We start from the raw sequence: 22,735 nt of genomic DNA, 5'->3' as shown, positions 1-22,735 counted from the left end.
GTCTGCTCAGCAACGCCGTTCTTGTGGCCTGAGAAACAGGGCCCACATTTCGATGCCATTGAGTGAGCTTCCCTTGCCATTTCCAAGGGGCCAGGTCATCCGTCTCTTTCTCCTCTCCCTTCTCCCCGTGGATCCTTCTTTGCCCTTCTCCACCCACATCGTTAGGGATTCTCCTGCCCCCATCTTGGCTGTAGTTGGCAGGTGTATATTTTGCTAGGGCTGCCATAACAAAGTACCACAGACCAAGTAGCTTAAAAGACAGAAGTTTATTTTTTTACAATGTTTGAGGCCAGAGTCTAAGACTGAGGTGTCAGCAGGGTTGGCTTCCTCTGAGCCCCCCTCCTTAGTTTGTTGATGGCTATTCCCCCTCCCACTCCTGGGCCTTCGTGTGGCCTTTCCTGCATGTCCTAACCTCCCCTTCTTATAAGGACACCAACTATATTGCATCGGGGCCCACACCAGTGAGCTCATTTTAATTTAAGTGCCTTTCTAAAGACCCCATCTCCAAATACAGTGATACTCTGTGGTACCGAGGGTTAAGACTTCAACATAGGAATTTTAGGGAGACACACTCAGCCCCTAACAGCAGGAGTGGTGGCAGTGAGGTAGAGGGAGCATGGGCATGCTCGTCTCTGGCAACCCTTTTATTAATTTTTTTTGGATATGGTCTCTCTCTGTCACCCAGGCTGGAGTGCAGGGGTGTGATCTCAGCTCACTGCAGCCTCGACCTTCTGGGCTTAAGCAATGCTCTTGCCTCAGCCCCTGGAGTAGCTGGGATGCCAGGTGCTACCACTACACCTGGCTAATTTTTTGTATTTTTTGTAGAGACTGGGTTTTGCCATGTTCCCCAGGGTAGTCTCCAACTCCTGAGCTCAAGCAATTCCCCTGCCTCGGACTGCCAAAGAGCAGGGATGACAGGCATGAGCCACCACTCCCAGTCTCTGGGTGGATTCTCTTGAACTGGATACCTTCCTGTTAGAGAAGCAAGGAGGAGGCAGGCCCACTGCAGGCCTGCGGGGACAGTTCAGGAGGACCTTCTGAGATTCTGTCCACTCAGCACCCCACTGGGTGCCCCCCCAGAGTCACAGGCACACGGGCTAAAGGAAATCAGATGGGAGTAGCCCTAAAAGAAGCCGAGCATCAGGTAAACCAGAAGTTTAATAAAAATGAGCAAAATTACAACATGGTGGGCCAGCAATGGGCTGCTTCAGAAGGTCTGAGGTGTTGGTCAGCCTGACGTCCTGGCTTCCGTGGTTCTGGGAGGTCACAGGATTGGTCCCTCACACCCAAGGTTCACTTTCCTCAATCACCCTGTTCCCAGTGGGGAGGACTGTGTCTTCCTGGTGTAATTTTTGGCCAGGCTGGTTCTGAACCCCCTCAGCCTGTGAGGAAGGCTGCCTGAGTCTGACCTTCACCGCGTGATGATGAGGATGTCCTTTATATTGTTAGTTCCTAAGTCCACACCCCTACCCCAGGCTCTGAGGATGGCAGACAGAGGAAAGCCCATTTTATGGAGAATTAAGAGCTTTGGGAAAGTCGGAGCCTCCTCCACAGGAGACAGCCACAGCTCCCAGGGTCTCTTGGCTTGCCTGCAAGCTTTTCTGAATTCTGTGGGCCCACCTCTCTTGCGAAGTGCTCAGGACACTCAGGTGCTGGTGCTGAGCTAGGTCCAAGAGTCTGCACAGAAGGGAGCACCGCTGGGCCCAGACTTCCCTGGCAGCCACTGCAGGCCAGGCCAGTTAGGAGGTGCTGCTCCTCCTCCGCGGGTGGAGGGCTTTCCTCCTGGCGATGTCCTCCTCAGTGTCACTCTCACAGTTCCTCTGGAGAAAACAAAGAGAAAGAGGTCCAGGGCAGGAGGATCATGAGATGCCAGGAATGGGGCTGTGCTGGGCAACCTGGGTTGATTCACCTGGGCCAGGGGCCTGCAAGCCAGGGAGGTGGGTGGTGAAAGCAAGCCTGTTGCGCCATCCAGGGGTTGGGGGAGGGGAGGGATCTGAAATGCGGCTAGACCAGCTACTTTGAGGAAGGACACTCCCAGGAGGAAGGAAAGCAGCAGGGCATCTAAGGGAAACCAGACATCAGGAGAGGCCAAATTATAATAAAGAAAATTACATCCAGTTCCCCTTGAGGCTGCCACATAATCAAGGCCACTTGGCTGGGTGGTCTGTGGCTGCTGGGTCTCCTGAGCTTGGCCTAGAGAGACTGGAGGATGGCCATGAGCCACAGGGTCCTCCCCATGCTCGGACAGCCACCATCCCATGCCCCTTCTTCTTTGAGGGGCTGCACCTTTAGCCACCTTGTCGAGCAGTTTTTCCAGGGAAATGACTTCTGAGTTCCATTTTTATAAAAGAGGAAATGAGTCTAAAGTACTGTCTGTCAGCTCCTACATGGCAAACCAGAGCTGAGGCAGCCACCCTGAGGCCAAAATGTCTTTTCATCCAAGTCTTGATAATCTAATGTAATTATTAAAATTATTAAAAGAAGTACTAATCCACAATGACTTCAGTCCTAAAATATCTGTTGTCCAATGTCCAATTCCAGTGCTTTTTTTTTTTTGAGACAGTTACACTCTTGTTGCTCAGGCTGGAGTGCAATGGCGTGATCTCGGCTCACTGCAACCTCTGCCTCCCGGGTCCTGGTTCAAGCAGTTCTCCTGCCTCAGCCTCCTGAGTAGCCGGGATTACAGGCACGTGCCACCACACCCAGCTAATTTTTGTATTTTTAGTAAAGACAGGATTTCACCATGTTGGCCAGGCTGGTCTCGAACTCCTGACCTCATGATCCACCCACCTCGGCCTCCCAAAGTGCTGGGATTACAGGCATGAGCCACAGCGCCTGGCCCTTTTTTTTTTTTTTTTTTTTTTTAAAGGAAAGTCCCTTTGGGAAAACTGTGTAACAGATATCTGGGACCCAACCCTTTTCCACTTCTAGGATGAAACTTTGAGCTGATGATGCTTGCTGTTTGAGTAAAAAGAGTACTATTTAAGAATATTTGTACAAAAACAAAAGTTTGGAAAGAAATTGACATTCTTTTTGGCCGGGCGTGGTGGCTCACGCCTGTAATCCCACCATTTTGGGAGGCCGAGGTGGGCGGATCACCTGAGGTCAGGGGTTCAAGACCAGCCCGGCCAACATGGCAAAACCCCATCTCCACTAAAAATACAAAAATTAGTCGGGCATGGTGGTGCAGGCCTGTAATCCCAGCTAATCAGGAGGCTAAGGCAGGAGAATCTCTTGAACCCGGGAGGTGGAGGTCACAGTGAGCTGAGATAGTGCCACTGCACTGCAGCCTGGGAGACAGAGTAAGACTCTGTCTCAAAAAAAAAAAAAAAAAAAAAATTGGCATTCTTCTCAATTACTCTGGTCCTCTCTCCCCACAGATTGCATGTGTCAGGGAAGCAGGGCCAGTGGCTCAGCCTGTGAGGCATGCCCACCATCTGCCACTCATCCCCCCAGGGCCTCTTCCCCTTCCTCCAGCCTGAGCCAGCTGGAAATCCAAGGTCAAGATCAAGTTTAGCCAAATATCCTAGACCAAGCCCGGCTATAACAATAAAAATAACTCAAGCTCTGCCGAATAGCAACTTTTTAGCATGAGTCAGAGCCAAACAGTAAAAATATAAGCTGGGTGAAGTCTGCTTGTCATTATCAGGGATTCTCAGAGGGACAGTGGTCCAATCCCCTTCACAGGAGATGAGGAAAGCCGCCAGAGCAGGCACAAGGCTTGGCCAAAGCCACACAGTTGTTTGGGGCCTCTGGGCCATAAATCCTCAAGTGCTGGCAAGAGATCACGCTGAAGACGGAAGACCCCAGGCTGTGTGGAGGGAGTGGGGACAGCAGGGCTCTTGTGGGTCTAGCCGTGCACCATGAGGCTGTTCAGCCCTCTTACGCACCCACCTCCCAGTCCTTCCCTGAGCAAGGCATCCCCTTCTGTCCTGACCTGTGGCATCCCAGACACTCCTGAGCACCCTATACCACACTCCGTAAGCGGGGGGAAGGGCTGTCCGGGGAACCCCTACCAACTGCATTTTAAAGTCTACAGGAGGATTTTATTTTTTTAATTTTTAAATTTAATTTTCTTTAGAGGTAGGGCCATGCTCTGTTGCCCAGGCTGCAATGCAGTGGCGTGATCACAATTCACTGTAACCTTTAACTCCTGGGCTCAAGTGATCCTCCCACCTCAGCTCCCTGAGTAGCTAGGACTATAGGTGCGTGTCGCCATACCCAGCTAATTTTGTTTGTTTGTTTGTTTTGTTTTGTAGAGTCCCGGTCTCACTATGTTGCCTAGGCTGGTCTTTAACTCCTGGCCTCAAGTGAACCCCTTGCCTCAGCCACCCAAAGTGCCGGGACTATAGGCACGAAGCACTACGGCCAGCCTACAGGAGGGTTTTAAACAACAACAATAATTGCTAACACTTACTGAGCACTTACATACCAGGCTGTAAGAACATGTCATTATTGGTCGGGCACGGTGGCTCATGCCTGTAATCCCAGCACTTTGGGAGGCCAAGGTGGGCAGATCACCTGAAGTTCAGAGTTCAAGACCAGCCTGACCAACATGGAGAAACCTTGTCTCTACTAAAAATACAAAATCAGCTGGGTGTGGTGGCGCATGACTGTAATCCCAGCTACTCGGGAGGCTAAGGCAGGAGAATCGCTTGAACCTGGGAGGTGGAGGTTGTGGTGAGCCGAGATCACACCATTGTACTCCAGCCTGGGCAAGAAGAGCGAAAATCCGTCTTAAACAAACAAACAAACAAACAAAAAAGCAATATGTCATTATTTAACCTTTAGGAACTATTATTAACCCTATTTTACAAATGATGAAATCTCAGCACAGAGAGGTTAAGCAATTTCCTCAAGGTCACACAGTAAGTGGCAGATTTGAATCCTGGCAGTCTGACTCCAGAGGCCACCCTCTTCACCAGTATATTCTGTTACGAGCTACTCCTTTTAAATATATACAAAATGGCAATAAAGCAATCACATATAAGATCTTGTCTAAATATGATGATGATGGTAATCTGAAGCAAAGCAGAAATGGAAATATGGAAAAGAGAATGTAAAGCTCCCATTCTAAAGCAGCTTTTGGGTTGCGTCAGAAATACGTTTGAGGTTGTCTGTGGTCAGCCGGCAGCAGCGGCCCCTCTGAAGGCCCACCAGGAAAGGATGGGAGATCCTCCAGGAGTTCATGCTGTCCCATCGGCCCTCCCCTCCCGGCACCACCCAGAGGTCCCCACATTCCTCTGAGGATCACACTTCAGCCTTCAGGGAAGAGGAGGACTGGGCCAGCAGAACTGGCTGGAAACAGTGAACACCCACCTGCCTTGCAAGGGGAAAGGGAACTCACTCATCCCTGAGCTCCAGGCTACCCCAGAATTCTGCCCAAGAAGAGGGCACGCATTTACCCACCAGGTCCTCATCTGGCCTCAGGTGCACCTTCTTCATCAGCGAGCGGGTGAGGTGGTTGCACAGGGACACGATGCTGAAGGAGAGCTGAGGGAGGCAGAGGAAAGGAATGCCCAGGTGAGAATGTACACGGAGACCCAGGAGAGCCAGAAACCCCACCCAGGTCCCCCGGGCCACCCCAGCCCTGGACACACCTTCCACCGCCGGCGGACATACTGCTTCTTGAAGTTCTCCAGATTGACCACAGACTCCCTGCGCACCATGGCTTGCTGGTTGTCCACCGGCTAAGAGACGAAGCAGAGCATGGCAGCTGCTGCTGGGCTTCAGACAGCAGCCACCCTCCTCGCCGCAGAACCCCCCACCCACCGCATGCCCACCGCCCTTGGCTTGACCCTGGCATCTCCCCACCAGGCGGGGCACACCGTGGGAGCATCACAGTCAGGGCAACAGCTACACATGTCTCAGGTGTTCAGGAGATGCCTCTCAGCTATTATTACCACAGCCTGACACACAGACAGCCTTGGCTGGAGGCTCAGTAGCTCCTGAAGGGGAACGGCAGGAGGCAGGGGCTTCAGTCACACATCACTTTGGGGAGAGGGTCATTTTACAGCAGTCTGGGATGCCTTCTGGGCACTGGGGCGATTCTGGGCTTAGCAAAACAAATGCCTTGCTGGTAGATAGGGAATTCATACTCCATTAAAAAATAAATGGAAGGAAATAAGGGCTTTGATGAAAGTCAAGAGGTGACAGGATGTGCAGTTGCTTTTCACAGGCTGGCAGTCAAAGCTCAGCTTAAATCTTGACTTCTCCAAGAAGCTTGGGATGGTTTCTCTGAGCCTCAGTTTCCCCATCTGTAATATGGGGATAATAATATGTCACAGGGTTAAGAATTATATGATCATGCATATATAAAGTGCTTAGCCCAGCACCACTCAATACGTAGTAATAAGTTTTAGTGAGCTTTCCTGCCTTCTCCACTCCCTCTGCAACTCCCCCCTTTTGTAAAATAAGGTTTTCTGAAATCAAGAGAGGTTTCAGGGGTTCTGTGAACAAAATGTGCTATAACCATACAAAGGAATATTAGTCAGAAATACTATTCATAAAAAATTGAGTCCAGGCCGGGCGCGGTGGCTCAAGCCTGTAATCCCAGCACTTTGGGAGGCCGAGGCGGGTGGATCACGAGGTCAGGAGATCGAGACCATCCGGGCTAACATGGTGAAACCCCGTCTCTACTAAAAATACAAAAAACTAGCCGGGCGTGGTGGCGGGCGCCTGTAGTCCCAGCTACTCGGAGGCTGAGGCAGGAGAATGGCGTGAACCTGGGAGGCGGAGCTTGCAGTGAGCCGAGATCGCGCCACTGCACTCCAGCCTGGGTGACACAGTGCGAGACTCCGTCTCAAAAAAAAAAAAAAAAAAAAAATGAGTCCATTTTACAACACGGATGAACCTTAAAAACATTATGTTAAATGAAAAAAGCCAGACACAAAATGCTACCTGCTGTATGGTTCAATTTAAATAAAATGTCCAGAACAGACATATCCTTAGAAACAAAGCAGACGGGTAGCTGCCAGGGGCCAGGGAAAGGGGAGAACGGGGAATGGCTACTAAAGGGTATGACATTTCTTCCTGGGGTAATGTAAACATTCTGGAATTAGATAGTGATAACGGTTACACAACCTTGTCAGTATACTAAAAACCACTGAATTGTACGTTTTAAAATGCTGAATTTTATGGTATATAAATTATAACTCAATTTTTAAAATTTAGTGTGTATGTACAGACACGCATTTCTTTGGAGGAGCGTTGACAGCTTTTATTGAATCTCAAAGGCCCCCATGACCTCAAGAAAATGAACTGCCCAGGATGATTCCAAAGGTCCTGGGCAGCTCTGGTTTTCTCTGTGCTCTGAGAGCCTTCCTGCCGCAATGCCTCATTGGGCATCTGGTGAATGCTAAGCGAGCTTGCTTGTTGATTCCCAAGTGCGGGTCTTGTCCCCTGACCATGCTCCGAGCACGCCTCCACGCTTATTTTTCATCATGGCATCAGGCACCAGAAGAAAGCCAGTGCACACTGCCGGCCACACTGTTCTGGAGCTGGCACCCTCTGGCAAGAGGTCCATCCCATGGCAGCCCCTGCCGCCCGTCCCCCTGGAAGGCCTTCAAGTATTTCAAAGGCCAATTTCAGACATGATCTCCTCCAAGACAAATTTCAGAAAATCATGTCTCCCTCCCTGACATGAACAAAGCATGTGCTCCTTTATTAAGTCCAGCACCTGTCAGTCAGCCTTGCAGAGGATTCATCCCACTCCTGGAAAATGACTGGAGGGCACAGACTTTCTTCCTGTCTATGTCAGTGCCCCGACCCCAACTCTCCTCCCTACCCGGAACCTACAACGGTCAGTGCTTAATAGTTGTACGGTTAAGTCGTTTCCCTGAGCTGTTGGAGAGACAAGTTGGAATGAAATCCCAGGACCTGGGACCTACTTACTCCCACTGATGAGGGGCTTAGGTCACCTGGTCAGCCCAGTCACACCACTTTGAAAGGGTGTCAGGGCACAAAGGCTCCCCATGGCCCTGCCCAGGAGTCAGCAGGATGTAGCGCTCCAGGGACAGGGGTTGGGGTGACCCGGAGCTGGACGGGGAGTGCATGCCACCTAGAAGTGGATGGGAGATGAGAAACCAGGGGCTATTCACCCTCGAAACTGAAGCACAGTGCTTTGGGCCAAAGAGTGCAGAAGGAAAGACAGGAGGGGAAGGAGAAAGACAAGGAATAGGAAGAGAAAAGGACGAGGCTGCCAGAGGAACCACCAGGCCATGTCCAGTCCTCTAGATCCTGTCTTTAACTGTCACCCACCCACTCTGTGTACCTGCCAGCCCAGCCCTGGGTCTAGTCCCCCCTGGGAGGCACAAAAGTAGGTGTAGGGTGACAAATCTGTGCTGAAGACCTTGCCTTTTTCCTTCTCCAAGCCTTCCAGTGGCTTCCCTGTGCTCTCTATACATCCCCATGAGCTCATGGAGACCCTCAAGGCCTGCACCCTCCACCCTGATTTTCTACCTCTCTCCTTCCTGTCCATTTGGCTCCCATCACACAGGTCCACTTGCTGGTCTGTGAATCCAAAGTCTCCGGGTCTTTGCCCTTGCTCCCTCCTATATTCACTTTGTCGCTTTGTTCAAGTCTTTGCTCAAATGTTATCTCCTCAGGGACGCCTTCCTTGACCACCCTATATAAAGTAGCAACCCAACTGCCCCCATGACTCACTATGCCGGAGTACTAAATCTTCATTACACGTGGTGCTACCTGATATTCTGTTCTGTATTTATTCACATTCACTCTTCAGTATCCTTGGAGGGTTGGTTCTAGGACTGCCACAGATACGAAAATCTATGGCTGCTCAAGTCCCGTATTAGAAAATGGTGTGGTATTTGCATGTAACCTACACATACCCTCCCCTAATGCTTTAAATCTTCTCTAAATTACTTATAATAGCAAATATGATGTAAATGCTATGTAAATAGTTATCACACTATATTATTTGCATTTATTATTGTAACGTTATCTTTTTTACTTTTTGCACATTTTTGATCTGTGGTTGATTGAATCTGAGGATGTGGAACTTGCAGGTAGGGAGGGCTGACTGCTTGCTTTTTGTTAGTCCTCTCTCCCTCATACCTCCAAGCTCCTAGAATTTCCTTTCCAAGGTGCTTAGCACCCTCCCCAACCCATCAACCGTTTCTAACTGTAACTTCACTGACGTCTGCAATTCCCTTGGGCATGAATGATCTTTGAGCCTAACCCTCACAGGGGCACTTGCACCTCTCAAGGAGAGTTTGCTGAGATGGGATTAGTAGACTCTGGAGGAGAAGAGATTTCTTTTTGTCCACTTACTGATTGGCACCCTCACCCAGGGGAGGAAGAGCTAAGCCCATGGCTGGAAGGTCAACATGCAGGTGTGGGGGATCTCGTTAATGAGAATCCCACCCGCCTCCTGGTCCAGCAGTGCCAGCCACTGAGCAGAGGGGCCCAGCTAAAATGTCAGGTGAGATCATCTTCCCAGAGGCTATTAATGGGAGGTGATGCAATTCTTTTGAGGGCCCTGTTTATAGCTATACACAACAGCACCAACCCTGAGGAGGCGGCCACGGGGCTATCAATCTGTCAGGCTGGCCTTTCCTAATCAATGGGCCTTCCTGGTTGTTAAGAGCCTCACTAAATGCTGATGCTGACATCTCAGCCTGGAAACATGTAAATTCTGCAGCAGAGGTGAAAATTCTGCAGCAAAATTGTTCCCAGAGGGAATGTGGCACAAATACTTTTGATTCAAGTGGGGGTGTGAGGGGGAGATGGAACTGTGTCCTGCCTTCTCCTGACCGCCCCTCCCTGCAAACAGAAAGTGCCCACCTTCCGGCCTTGTGGTCCATCTGTGATACCAGGGAGTCCTGGTGATTCTGACCAGGCTCCTAGGAGTGTGTTTGGTGTCTTGGAAAAATGTCCAAAAGGGAAGCAAGAAGACAGAAAACTGTGGGATAGTCAAGTTTTGTTTATGCAGCTGCAAATGCCTTTGAAAAAGTCCAGTGGGGTGTGCCAGGTCAGTACCAACATCCACAGGCAGGGGCAGGAAGCAGCAGCTGCTGCTAAGGCATGAAAAAGGAATCCTGGCTTTACAGAAGAGGCGACTCCCCCAGCTCCACCCCACACACAACGATTTTCTCTAGATACTAGGCCTCCTTTAGGAACTGCAAGCAGATTGCACCTCCAACCCCCATCTGTGCCATCTCTCCAGCCCCTTACTCCAGTGAAACCCAGGGCACTCTCACACCCACTTCTCTCCTGCCCAGGACCCCTCCCCGCTGCCCTTCCCTCAGTGGAGTTTTACAGGTGGCACCCCTCCACCCCTTCCCTTCACTGGCTGTTTTGATGGCTGAAGCCTGGGCTCTTCTGCCTTCACCCACCTGTTTTCCCAGGAAAGGAGCACATAGGGCTTGTGGGAGGCTTGAGTCTCTGCCTCCTCCTAAGTGGGAGGGGGAACTGCAGAAAGGCTGTGAGCCTGCAGGCTGTCCCCTACAGTGAACAAGCCAGTGGAAGGAGGCAGAAATGTCCCTTTCCTTGCTTGGCCTGGTCTCACTTTTCTGAGTTAGGTCTCGACATGGATACGCTCTCTTTTTTATTCTTCTTCTATGGGACCATCAGTTTTCTGAGCAATTTTTCTCCCCAGGAAAAGCTCCAAACGTTCTTCCTTTTGTACTGTTATAAAACCCAAGAGACTTGAGAGACATAGCAACCAAATGCCACATGTGGACTGTTTGGATCCTGATTTGAACAAACCAGCTGTAATGGGACACTGTTGGGAGTGGTGGGGACATGTGAGTATGGAGTGGGAATTCAGGTGAGATAAAGGAACTACTGCTGATTTTGTCAGGTGTGATAATGGCACGGGGTTATATTAAAAAGAAAGTCCTGGCTGGGTGCAGTGGCTCATGCTTGTAATCCCAGTACTTTGGGAGGCCGAGGCAGGCAGATCACCTGAGGTCAGGAGTTCAAGACTAGCCTGGCTAACATGGTGAAACCCCATCTCTACTAAAAATACAAAAACTAGCCAGGTGTGGTGGTGGGTGCCTGTAATCTAAGCTACTCGGGAGGCTGAGGCAGGAGAAGAATTGCTTGAACCTGGGAGGTGGAGGTTGCAGTGAGCCAAGATCGCGCCATTACACTCCAGCCTAGGTGACAAGAGTGAAACTCTGTCTCAAAAAAAAAAAAAAGAAGAAGAAGAAGAAGAAGAAGAAAATCCTTAGCAGAGATTTATGCTGGAGAATTTATGAGTTACATAAGTCTGAAGTTTGTTTTAAAATACCCCAGAAGAAAAGTAATGGGAGACATGAATGAAAGAGGACCCGCGTGACTTGATTCTTGCTGGAGCAGGGTCATGGTTCCTGGAATCCACTATCCCATTCCTTGTACTTCTGTGCAAGTTTTGACAATTTTCCTGCTGAGGGGACCATAACAAAAAGTTTAAAACTCTCTTTTAAATCTCTGTCATCTCCCTCTCTTTAATCTCCATTCAACTGTTCCAAGTTCCCAACCCCAGTCTGGGCTCATCCCCCCGCCCTTCCAGATTTCACTCATGCCTTCCTCAAGGGACACAGTTTGGGGGTGGAAGGGGGTGGTCACTGGTGGGGACAGAGTCCCTGGGAAGGCCTCTTTTCTCTACCACCCGCTTACCCTTTCTCAATCAGAATTCCTCTCTCCTTTGATTCCTAGGAGATGAGGAAGCTCTATTTTATCACTCACCACAGCTTTTCCCATCTAGTTGGCTGGGTCCCCATCTGCTCCAGACACTGAGTCTTTTATTTGAGGTTGTCTTGTCCTTGTCTGTAACCTCCCCCTGAGCCAGAGCACAATCAGTGTTTGTTCAATAGCACTGGACCCTTCTGCAATGTGAACATGCCCACTGTGGGGTCAAGAATTTCACAGACCAAGGAAAAACGGCATCCAGTTCCACAGACATTTACAGAAAGTTGACAGTAGGGATGACAGCTGGGCACACAGCCACCTCCAGCATGGGCCGGGCCACCTGTGCTGCGTGATGGAGTGAGGTAGGAAGCCACCATCTTCATGATCACCTGCAGGGGTGGGGAGGGCCCATGGGGGAGACTCCGACTCTTTCTGCCATTATTCCTCTGCTCATTCCCTTCACTGCCAGGCTCCCGCAGCTGCAGAATCATCAATTACCAAACCATCACCCCACCTTCTGAGACACAGTCAGGCAATGCTAGGCTGTGAGCACCTGCCTCACAGCAGGGACAGGCAGCTGCCTTCCCCAAGGGCCAGCTCGCCAGCTTCCTTGAGAATCATTATTCAGGGCAATGTCATACACTCACTTTCCCCTCCCAAACAGCCCAGGATGGTGTTTGAACAGAGCACAGAAGCCGACCTTTCATTTGCAGGCTGGGCTGGACTCAGTGGCTCACACCTGTAATTCCAGCACTTTGGGAGGCCGAGGTGGGTGGATCACCTGAGGTCAGGAGTTCGAGACCAGCCTGACCAATATGGTGAAACCCCATCTCTACTAAAAATATAAAAATTAGCCAGGCGTGGTAGTACACACCTGTAGTTCCAGCTACTCAGGAGACCGAGGCAGGACAATTGCTTGAACCTGGGAGGCAGAGGTTGGAGTGAGTTGAGATCGTGCCACTGCACTCCAGCCTGGACAACACAGTGAGGCTGTCCCCCCGCCCCCCCCAAAAAAATTTGCAGTTTAGTGAATTAAAAATCCTCAATGGCAGAGGGGCTGCCCACAGAGCAGCACCCACAAGCCTTCCTCCTCTAGGCACCAGCGAAACAGTCCACTCCCATAGCCCTTCCCGCCATTGTTAGCCCTCAACACTGTTGTAAAAAGTCAGCTGAGGGCGTGTGGGGCGCAGAGATAAGCAGGTCCTGTGGCTGCATCCCACAGGACCCCCTGGCTCCCCCAGACGCCATGGGAGGACGGGACTTCGGCTGGCCAGGACACAGAAGAAGGTCACGGTCTCCTCTGCTTTCCCCAAAAGACTTGGGGGCATTTCTCAACTCTCTTTGTCTTTAGAAGCTCTTTGTACAGAGAAAGCCTGTTTATGACACGTCTAAGTGAGAAGCAGTTACAATAACTGGACGTGAGCACAGAGAGGACGATCTCACTGCTGTAAGGAACACCACTTAGAGTTCGGAGTCCAGCTTGGGGCCGACTAAACGGGTGACTCTCAGTGCTGTGTGTAACTGATCACGATTCTAAAATAACCACTTTTCCCTCCCTTTTCCCAATTTCCCCCATTCAAATCATTGCCGATATTTTACTCTTTTACTGTATTCTATTTTTATTTTTTGAGACAGAGTCTCACTCTGTCACCCAGTCTGGAGTGCGGTGGTGCAATCTTGGCTCACTGCAACCTCCACCTTCCAGGTTCGAGAGATTCTCCTGCCTCAGCCTCCCGAGTGTCCTGAGTAGCTGGCCCTATAGACACCCACCACCACGCCCAGCTAATTTTTATATCTTTAGTAGAGACAGGGTTTCTCCATGTTGGCCAGGCTGGTCTCGCACTCCTGACCTCATTTGATCCACCCACCTCGGCCTCCCAAGGTGCTGGGATTACAGGCGTGAGCCACCACACTGGGCCTGCATTCTATTTTGACCTTCACCAAAGAGCTTGCCCTGTGTTGCCCCATCAGTGGCTTCCTCTCCTTAGAAACCTGGCTGTGTGAAGGTAAAGTTCTGTTAACATGACCAAAGGGACATTTAATATTTGCAGTGTCTCAGCACCAAACATGTATACAACTTCCTGTGACCGGGCAGGTAAGACCTTGCAGAGACTGTAGACAGGTCATTTGAACCAATTCTCTTGGGTGGGATGCAGGAAACGGAGCTTTTGTCATCTTTCATTGGTTCCAAGATGTACATTTTTGGATCTCTGAAGTCAGGAGGCATCTCCCAGACGATGGTATCATATTCTTACTGTTGGCCTGGAGAGAAGGCAGGTGCTCCGGAAGAGGACAGTACTGTTTCTGCTAGCCGTCCAGGGCCACCCAGCCTCAGACTGTTGGACGTTACATTCTCTGCTTGATGTTCTTTTAGATCACACTGATTGTACAAATTCAGAAAGCAAACCTGCATGAGTACCACCGGCTTGGGACTCCTGTTCTCAGGAGGATTTTTCACCCCCATTCAGTGTCAAGGTTGAGGCACACGGGTTTCCTTGCTCCCCCTTTCTCATTTACCCTCTCACTGAGGGCATCACAGCTTTATCTGGTGGGGGTAGAGGGAGGTTCCTATTAGACTCCCCATCTTAGGCTTTTTTTCTTAGTGGTCCATAAAATGATGATGCATCTTATCACCATGGTTTCTCGTAAGTGATGAAGAAAGTTTCTGTTACAAATATTGTATATGATATTTGAAATGATCCTTCATGTGAATAGAAAAGGAGATAGGATTTTGAAGAAATGGTTTCATGAGATGAAACTTTCCTGTCTTGTCCTAAACCACTTCTTATCTGAGCTGTTCATGAGGCATTCCCTCCCCAGCACCGGGAACCTGCTGGCTTCCCTTGACTTTCGGGATAAAGGCAGAGTTCTTCTACATGGCCAAAGCCCTGCTGGTCCTGCCTGTTCTCTGGTCATTTCCACACTATATTCCATTCTCTCCCCTCCAGCTTTCAATCCTCACATTCTCAACCTTCCACACCGCCTCTCATCACAGAGCCCTGGCATGGTGGCTCTGTTGGGAAACTTCTCTCTCCCTGGTTGGCTTAGCTGATCTCCGTTCCAGTGTCACTCTTCAGGACGCTTCCCCCGACGCTGTCAGACCCCGACAGCAGGCCCCTGCAGCACTATGTGCTTCTCTCCCAGCATAAACACAAGCTGCAGCTCTACCTTTCTGTGATTCTTGATCAATGTTCAAATCCTTCGCTGGACTGAGCACTCCGTGAGGCAGGAATCAGGCCTGTTTTTACTCAACATTGTATCCCCAGAGTCAAGCCAGGCAACTGGCAGTTGGTTGATGCCTAAGTATTATTTGTAAATGGATGGATGAATCCAGGTGTGAGCTGCCCCCACAAGCAGGCAGTAAACCTCTGGAGCGTTTTGCAGCCAGGGGAAGCAGAAAGAGCAACAGACTTGTCATCAGAAGGCCTCTACTTTTGCCATAATGATGTGACCTTGGGAAAATCCCATCCTCTGTCTGTTTCCTCATCTCTAAATTGGGAATATCATTTAGTCTGCCTGTAAGATAGGGATGTTTTGTGAGGCTGTGAAGACACTTTGAACTATACAAGTTATGCCCCACCCACAAGCTTCTAGCTCAGCAATGGGCTCCTATGCCAAGCTCTGTTGATATGAGTTGGTTGACTGTCCCCTTCCCCAGAGAAAGGGAGATGAGATCTTATCATCCTTGGGGACGGGTGCTCAAAGCTTTGGGTCATGAAAGGACCATGTGGCCTTGTGCTTCCTCATCTTTACATTCGCCCTTTTCAAAAACCCTCATGGAATTTCTTAGGCCTTCAAGGCCCAATGGCCTAGGTATATAAGAAAAGGAACCTCCTGTTGAGAACCTTCTGGTCTTTATTCTTGACACAAAGTTGGGGCCATTAGCCAGAAGAGGGAAAAGGGTGGGGAATGGGAAGACTCCTTCTTTCCTTCTCTCCTGCTTGCAGACTGGTCTTCAGACAGAGATACGGCTGAGCAGGGACAATGACTGTACCTTCTGGGACAGAGCTCCTGGGACAATCATCTGCAGGTGTATGCATTGCACCTACACCTGGCAGAATGCATGAAGTTGCTTACTTTGCCTCTGGGACCTGGACTTTAATATTAAGGTAGCTATTTATAGCAAAGCCTTACTACTTTCTCCCATATACCTCATCTTAGAGATGAGAATCCTGGGTTTCTGTTTCATCGGTATTGATTGACTATATCATTTTCCCTCTCTGAGTCAATTTTCTCATCAGTTACATGGAAATAATAATAATAATAATAATGCCACCCACCTTCCTATCTCACTGAGTTCTTTTAAGGATCAAGTGAGGTCATTTGTCAGACATAAGTGCATGGTAAGTGAAAAATCAATGCAAACGAAAGGCAATATTATTTTCTCTATGCATTTTAAATCCCTGCTTCTGTAGCAGGAAAGCACCATGCTGACTTAGTTATTCCGAATTAACTCAAATATTACCCAAGATCTACAGTCCATAAGGTATGTAGGCAGAGAGTGAGATGTGAACAAATCCTTCATCACAAATCAATTCTCAAGCAACTCTCCAGGGCCAGCCATTCTCCCTCTGGAGAAGGGGACCCTAAGGGGTATTCACTCTCTAATTGTTTTAACAGCTTGGCTGCCCTGCCACCTCCCTCCCAGAAAACCAGATTGGTGAGGGGAGGTGCAGAACGAAGAATGAACTGGCACCTCAACGATTCTGGATTCTGTGGAGAGGGTGGAAGGCTATACTACAGACACACACCCCTGCAGGATAATTCTAGCTGGATGCCGCAGCAGGATGGATGAGAACATGCTTCTGCAAACCTCTTGGAATGCATCACTGACTAGATTCTGGTGATCAGAGCTTCCAGCCGGCCAGGACTTCCTCAGTGCATGATCTGCTGAGCAGCTCTGACAGGGGTTCACTGGTGTCCTGGCGAAATGCAGAGCCCAGGCCCTCGGAGCTCCCACTCTCCAGCTGGAAGCTGCCCACCAGCTCCTGGATCCACTGCAGGTCTGTGGAGAACTCCTGCCTCAGAATCTCAAACTGGGTTTGCAGATGGTCCAGTTTCCTGGCCACGCTTCCGAGGCTAGATCCCGTGGCCTGGATGTCTTCTCGCAGCAGCTTCTTCAATGACTCTACCTTGCGGAACTCATACCTGAGCTGGGACAGGTCGTGCCGGGTGCTCTCGTTCTCCTCTCGGTACCAAGCTTCCTTCTCATTGAAGATGGAGACCAGGGCCTCCACATCGTCCTGGATGGTATCGTTGGCCTCCACCAGGGCATGGAATCCCAGGTCCACCCGAGCCACGTCTTCCACCACACAGGCAAAACGTTCAAAGTTGACGTAGGAGTTGTTGCGAGGCATGCTTGAGTGGCATTTGAGAGTGTACTCTCTCAGGCGCTTGGTTTTCAGTTGGGTGGGCTCTGTCTTCCGCTCTTCGGGGGCTCTGACTTCTCCTTTTGACTGGTGGGTGTTCAGACAGAAGAACCAGAGTGTTAATTTGCCACCCGCCCCAGAGGGCAGTTCGAGGGGCAGGCAGAAGGCACACACAAACGGCCTCTGGCATTCATTGCATGCATCAGGGCGGGGAGAACCAGGGCGGGATGAGCAGTGCCACGGACCGTAAGTGAGGTCAAGGAGTGTGGGGCTGCTGCCTGCATGCTCATTCAGGGCAGAGGGGTCCACAGTCATTACAGAGAGCTCCACACGCATAGCATTTAAGGGGTGCTCACGCAGACAAGCAGGATGCAGCCAGGACTCCACAGGCATCTGTGCAGGGCTGCAGAGCGTGAGGCCAGGGCTCACGCAGCGGGGCTGAGGAGCATCTCTCCTTCAGGGCTCCTTGGGCCTTCCCCATCCTTCAATGAGCAGATGAAGCTGAGCAGATGAAGCCGACCTCCTCTCAGACTACTCCAGCCCTTCCTGTTCTGTCTTCCACAGGCCTCACCTTCTCTTTGTATTGATTGATTGATTATTATTTTTTAGAGAGATGGGGTCTTGGCATGTTGCTCAAGTTGGTCTTGAACCCCGGGGCTCACGCCATCCTTCTGCTGCCTCGGCCTCCTAAAGTGCTGGGATTATAGGCATGAGCCACTGCGCCTGGCCTGCCTCCCCCTCTCTTTATCTCCACCTTTCTTATGGTCATTTCATCCTTGCTGGCCTTCTCATGTAACAGTTAAGGTGAATGGGAAGTCTGGTGATGTCCCTGGGTGTGCACAGCCAGCCAGTCAGCAGAATTAGGGCCTGAATCCTGCTGAGTCTCACCCTCTCAAAGTGCTCTTCACTACACCAGACCACAACAGCCTCTGGAAAGCCAGCAGCCGGAAGCCCAACTGCAAGGCGAGTTAGGCAGGGATTCATCTTTTTGCCCCAACTCTCCCCAGAGGGAACAGAATTGCCATGACAGTGGCTGTCTCTCTTCCCCACCAGGCCTCTGTCTCGGGCCCCATTCCTCAGGGCCTGAGGAAGTGGGTGGCTGATTTAAGTGTCATCCTTGACTCAAAGCCCCAAAAATCAGAAGGAAGGAGGGCTGGTCACAAAGTTGGGGTTTTCAATTGTCATTGATCTCTCTATACCTGGGGAGTCCTGATTTCCACTTGGAGAAGTGGCAGTGACACACCCTCCAACAAAGAACACTGTGTAAGTTGGCCCCAAAGGAAAAGGGTTTCAACTGAGGTTTGTGAGAGTTTCATTTCATAAGTTACCTGAATTTGAGACACAAACTTAAAATGGCAAGCAAATAAACTTATTCGAACAAGCCCAGGCCCTTTGGGGCCCCTGGCTAGCTTTCATCTGTGCCCAGGGTCAGCGTTTCAAGCAAAGGCCTCTCTACAGGCCCTCTGCATCTGGCTGCCTAGGCCAACCCTGGCGACAGAGCAGGGACCCTTTGCCCATTGGAACTCATGGCTGTGCCCTTACCGTGATCCAGGGGTGTCTGAGAGCCTCTTGGATTGTGAGCCGTTTCCTGCAATGAGGATTGGGAAACAGTGATGATCCATGAGGACAGAAGTTGGGAGCAATCATCTCTGTTCTCACTCTTTTTAGACCTATATTTTGGTATTATTTGGCCGCTGCTGTCAAACCAGTGGAATGGAGGATGCAGAGATGGATGGGAACTGGCTGCAAATTCTGCACTCCAGGGGAAGGAAGCAGTCCAGGCAGACCCCTCAATAGAGTGGCCTTGTTACCTAAACCCATACTGTTAGTCCCAAAGCTGAATGGCCTAAGAAGAGTCATAAATGCTTTAATGAGCTTCCATAATCTTCCAAAAGCCAACCCTCCATTGCTAAATCCCTGGTCTCTGTTTTTCTGTTTGCCTCCTGGATCCGTTCTCTGCCTTTTGCTGCTCTGTACCCAGGTAAGCGACTCTCCCTAGCACTGCTCTTAGACAGGAAAATCAGGGCCCTTGCACTCCAGACAACCCCACTCTGGCCCTCTCTGAAGTCTGTGGGATAGAGAGGACATGGTGTTCTAGTCTGTGGACCTTTCTTCCTGCTCCATCCAGGGCATGCTCCGGGTACCCAGCACCCTGCAATCCCTGCCTATTTCATTCTTTGACCCCACAGCCACGGGGCTCACCCTGGCCCCTGGAGAAGGGATAGGGTTAGCATGTCTTCCACCGCCGCACTGTACTGACCTCTCCGAGCCTACTAGCTCCTACTCCCAACCTGAACTGGCTTGAAAACCCTGCCACTTAACCTTTTCAAATCTGAATTCCAGGTGCCTTTGGGACAGACTGCACAAGGTAATGAGCCCTAAAGAAACCCAGGCTGACTTCCAGCACACACACACACACACACACACACACACACACACACACACGTTATTCACATTTCAACAGGAGAAGAAAGCAGAAAGACTTGAGCAAACAAGACGAATGCCACGTCTTGGCTAGGCCACACTTCCCAGCACCTGCCCGGATTAGACCACAATGGTGCAGATGACAGCTATGTCAAAGCAGGGACACACTGACAGGTCTTTGCCAGAGGTGATAGGAAGGGATCGGTACCTGAGAAACCAGTGGCTTCTCTGTCCTCTTACCGGGTCTCTTTAACCAGAAGCTTCCGAATGAAGTCCTTGGCCAGCTCGCTCGTCTGGCTGAAGAATTCCTCATCAAAGTCGTAACTCACTGCCGTGATATTTGCCAGTGTTTCCTGCTTCGTGTCTCCCAGGAAAGGGGATGCTCCACTTAGGCTGAGTACAACAGACAAGGAATCACATAACTAAGGGAAAAGTAGGTGGAAATGGGGATGACGGACTAGGGGAACCCTGCCCCATGACTGCTGCATGGAGCTGGAAGGCTCCCAGCAACACAGCCTGCCCGCTCTGGGCAGCCAACCAGCAACCCGTTCAGCTGAATCCAATTCAATACATGTTCACGGAGCTCCTCCTAAGCACCCGACAGAAACTGTGTCTTCAAGGGATGTGAAAGCGGAGGGGAGAGAAACACAAAGACATATCTCTTTGTGATCCCCAGCAGGACAAAGCAGAATATAATGGAAGGACAGAGGAGCACAGGAAAGAGGGAGGCCCAGTGCGGCTTCACGGTGGCATGGATATTTGCATCGTTTGTGTCTTGAAGAATAAAGAGGTTGTCAGCAGTCAGAGAAGGAGACAGAAAGCCCTTCTGGGTTACAGGAGCAACTTAAGCAGAGCCCAAGAAGTTTGGAAATAGATGGGCCATTAGGGACAGGAAGGATCTGTGTGGTTCCCCAACAGGGACTGTCAAAGATGTCATACAAATAATGACTTCTAAATCTACTAACTCCTGACTCAGATTTCAGTTGCTCATGGGATGCCTTGGTAGAGGCATGATCCAGGGGTGTCTGGATCAGAAGTGCCATTGTCCCAAACTTATTGTGTCCAAACCCATTCCAAGCATTCCCTTGATGAATGACATTACTTCATGAATGTACCCAAGCTAGAAGCACAGGAGTCACCTTGGACCCTTCTTTCTATTCCCTTGACACATCTGACTGGCCAAAAGCTTCCTTGTTGGTTCCGTTTACTAAATATCTCTTGAAAGTCATCCCCATTTCCACAGCCACTTTCTTAGCATGGTGGCAGCAAGATGCACTGGAAACATTTTGATATTGCAATTTGATAAGCCACTCATTAGCTGTGTGAAGCTAGAACCCCTCTGAGCTGTACTTTCCTCATCTGTAAAATAAAGAAAATGAAATTCCCACCTCACATGATTGTTGTAAAGAATAAATGCATACAAAAGCCTTATGTAATCCTGGCCCACATTAAGGGCTCTGGAATTAATGGCCATTATTATTGTTATTGTGAGAACACAAAAGCCCTCTATGACCTTCCATCTTCTATAGGATCACATCTAAAGTCCTCAGCAAGGCATCAAGCGTTGGTCCTTACCCCATGCTTGGTACATTTCAGCCGAACTTAAGGTTTACCGTTCCTTTTCTCATGCTGTTTCCTCAGCCAACACAGCCCTTCCCTCCTTCTCCACCCACATCCCATTCATTCCCTACATCCCAGTTCAAATCGATCCATCAATCATGTGCTCTATTTCTCTCTCAATAAACCTTCAGCAAACCAGTGGCTCCCATCTGTGTCTCAAAGAGGCATGTTCATGCCTCCAGCCTAACCTTGGTTCCACTGGGTGTGAGTTAGGTGTATGGTGTGTTTCCCACAGACAGGGAGCCCCAGCAAGCAGGGAAGACCCTCCTTCATGTCGCATCCTGGGGCCTGGTACGGTGCCTGCCATGGAGCAGATCTCAACAAAGCTGTTAAATTCAAACGAGCCACAAGAAGACTATGCCCTCAGCAGACACTGGGATTCCTTCTTTTTTGAGACGGGGTCTTGCTCTGCTGCCTCGGATGGAGTGCAGTTGTGCGATTACGACTCACTGTAACTTCTGGGCTCAAGCAATCCTCCTGTCTCAGCCTCCCAAGTAGCTGGGACTGTAGATGTGTGCCAGCACACCCTGCTAGTTTTTTGTTTTGTTTTTTGTAGAGACGGGGTTTTGTCATGTTGCCCAGCCTGATCTTGAACTCCTGGACTTAAGCATCTGCCCACCTCAGCCTTCCAAAATGCTGGGATTACATGGGATTCCTTCATAGTTCAAATCAGAGTCCTGAAGAAATCAAAGTTTCAAGAGCCAGAGTCAGACTATTCTGGCTCTGATCTGAAACTATAGATTGATGGTTCTCAGCCTTCTCTTTGCATCAAATTCAGCTGGAGTTTTAAAAGATACAGATACTAAGACTCTATCCCCAGCAATTGTGATATAATAGATCTGGGGTGGGGCCTGGGCCATGGTGGGTGTTAAAAGCTCTGCTGTGCAGCCAGGGTTGAGATCTTCTGCTGCAGCTCAGGGGGATCCACCATGTCACACAGGGTTCCTACTCCAAGTGCTGCTGGGAGAGTCAGAGACCTGGTTCACAGGGATCATTGAGAGAATGATCCCCTCAGCTGCTGAGCACTGGTGCCCCCTGCCCCAACCGGTTGACTCTTACTCCAGTGTGCTATAAAAATAGCATTTTCCATGTGTGCCGTGAAGGGAAAATGGTTGGGAAGGGCTGATGGAATGAATAGTCACCAGCCCACTGTGCATGTGCCAGAGCCAGGGCTAGGAAACTTGCACATGTTGACTTATTTAGCTTTCACAACACGCCCATGGCAGGAAGTTTGTGATTCTCGTTTTTCTCATGAGAAAAACAAGCCCAGAGGTTAAGTCCCTACCCAAGGTCACAGAGATGGAAAGTGATAGTATCATGGGACTCCAGCCCTAGAGGTAACTCACTACACACTGGAGCTATGCAGGAAATCTCTGTTTAAGCAACTGAATACAGGCAAAGAGGAAGGAGAAAGGAGGAGAGAGACAGTGAGAGGAAGAAAAGGGGATCTGGGGAAATGAGGAAAGAAAGAAGAGGCAAGATTGGGGAGGGCATAAGTAGCTTCACAGGGCTATCCAAAGAGTTCTGAGTGAAGGGGCCAGGCGCAGTGACACACCTGTAATCCCAGCACTTTGGGAGGCTGAGGCAGGTGGACCACAAGGTCAGGAATTCAAGACCAGTCTGGCCAACATGGTGAAACCCTGTCTCTACTAAAAATACAAAATTAGCCAGGCTTGGTGGTGGGTGCC

The 22,735-nt window shown here is 50.0% G+C and overlaps 1 protein-coding gene across 6 annotated transcripts in view; it reads right to left on the bottom strand.

Annotated features, from left to right (window-relative positions):
- Window positions 1-247: 247 nt before the first annotated feature.
- Window positions 248-22,735, bottom strand: part of DAPK2 (death associated protein kinase 2) — a 142,015-nt gene continuing 119,527 nt past the window's right edge. For 3 of the 6 annotated variants that reach the window (XM_021941728.2, XM_021941729.2, XM_021941727.2), the window contains exons 8-11: window positions 19,668-19,820; window positions 18,546-18,591; window positions 13,548-17,090; window positions 11,892-12,373 (exon numbers count right to left, since the gene is read on the bottom strand). In XM_021941728.2, coding sequence (XP_021797420.2) covers window positions 16,482-17,090; window positions 18,546-18,591; window positions 19,668-19,820 — 808 coding nt within the window. In that variant the 3' untranslated portion in view covers window positions 11,892-12,373; window positions 13,548-16,481. Of the gene's footprint in view, window positions 1,821-3,287; window positions 3,812-5,409; window positions 5,494-5,600; window positions 5,691-11,891; window positions 12,374-13,547; window positions 17,091-18,545; window positions 18,592-19,667; window positions 19,821-22,735 lie in introns of those variants that run through there. The other 3 variants (XM_017960692.3, XM_021941731.1, XM_021941730.2) reach the window with 3 other exon arrangements.

This window comes from Papio anubis, chromosome 7, assembly GCF_008728515.1.
Source record: "Papio anubis isolate 15944 chromosome 7, Panubis1.0, whole genome shotgun sequence".
Classification (NCBI taxonomy): Eukaryota; Metazoa; Chordata; class Mammalia; order Primates; family Cercopithecidae; genus Papio; species Papio anubis.
The sequence above is the reverse complement of the archived record's forward strand: the minus strand, read 5'-3'. Positions and strand labels throughout refer to the sequence as shown.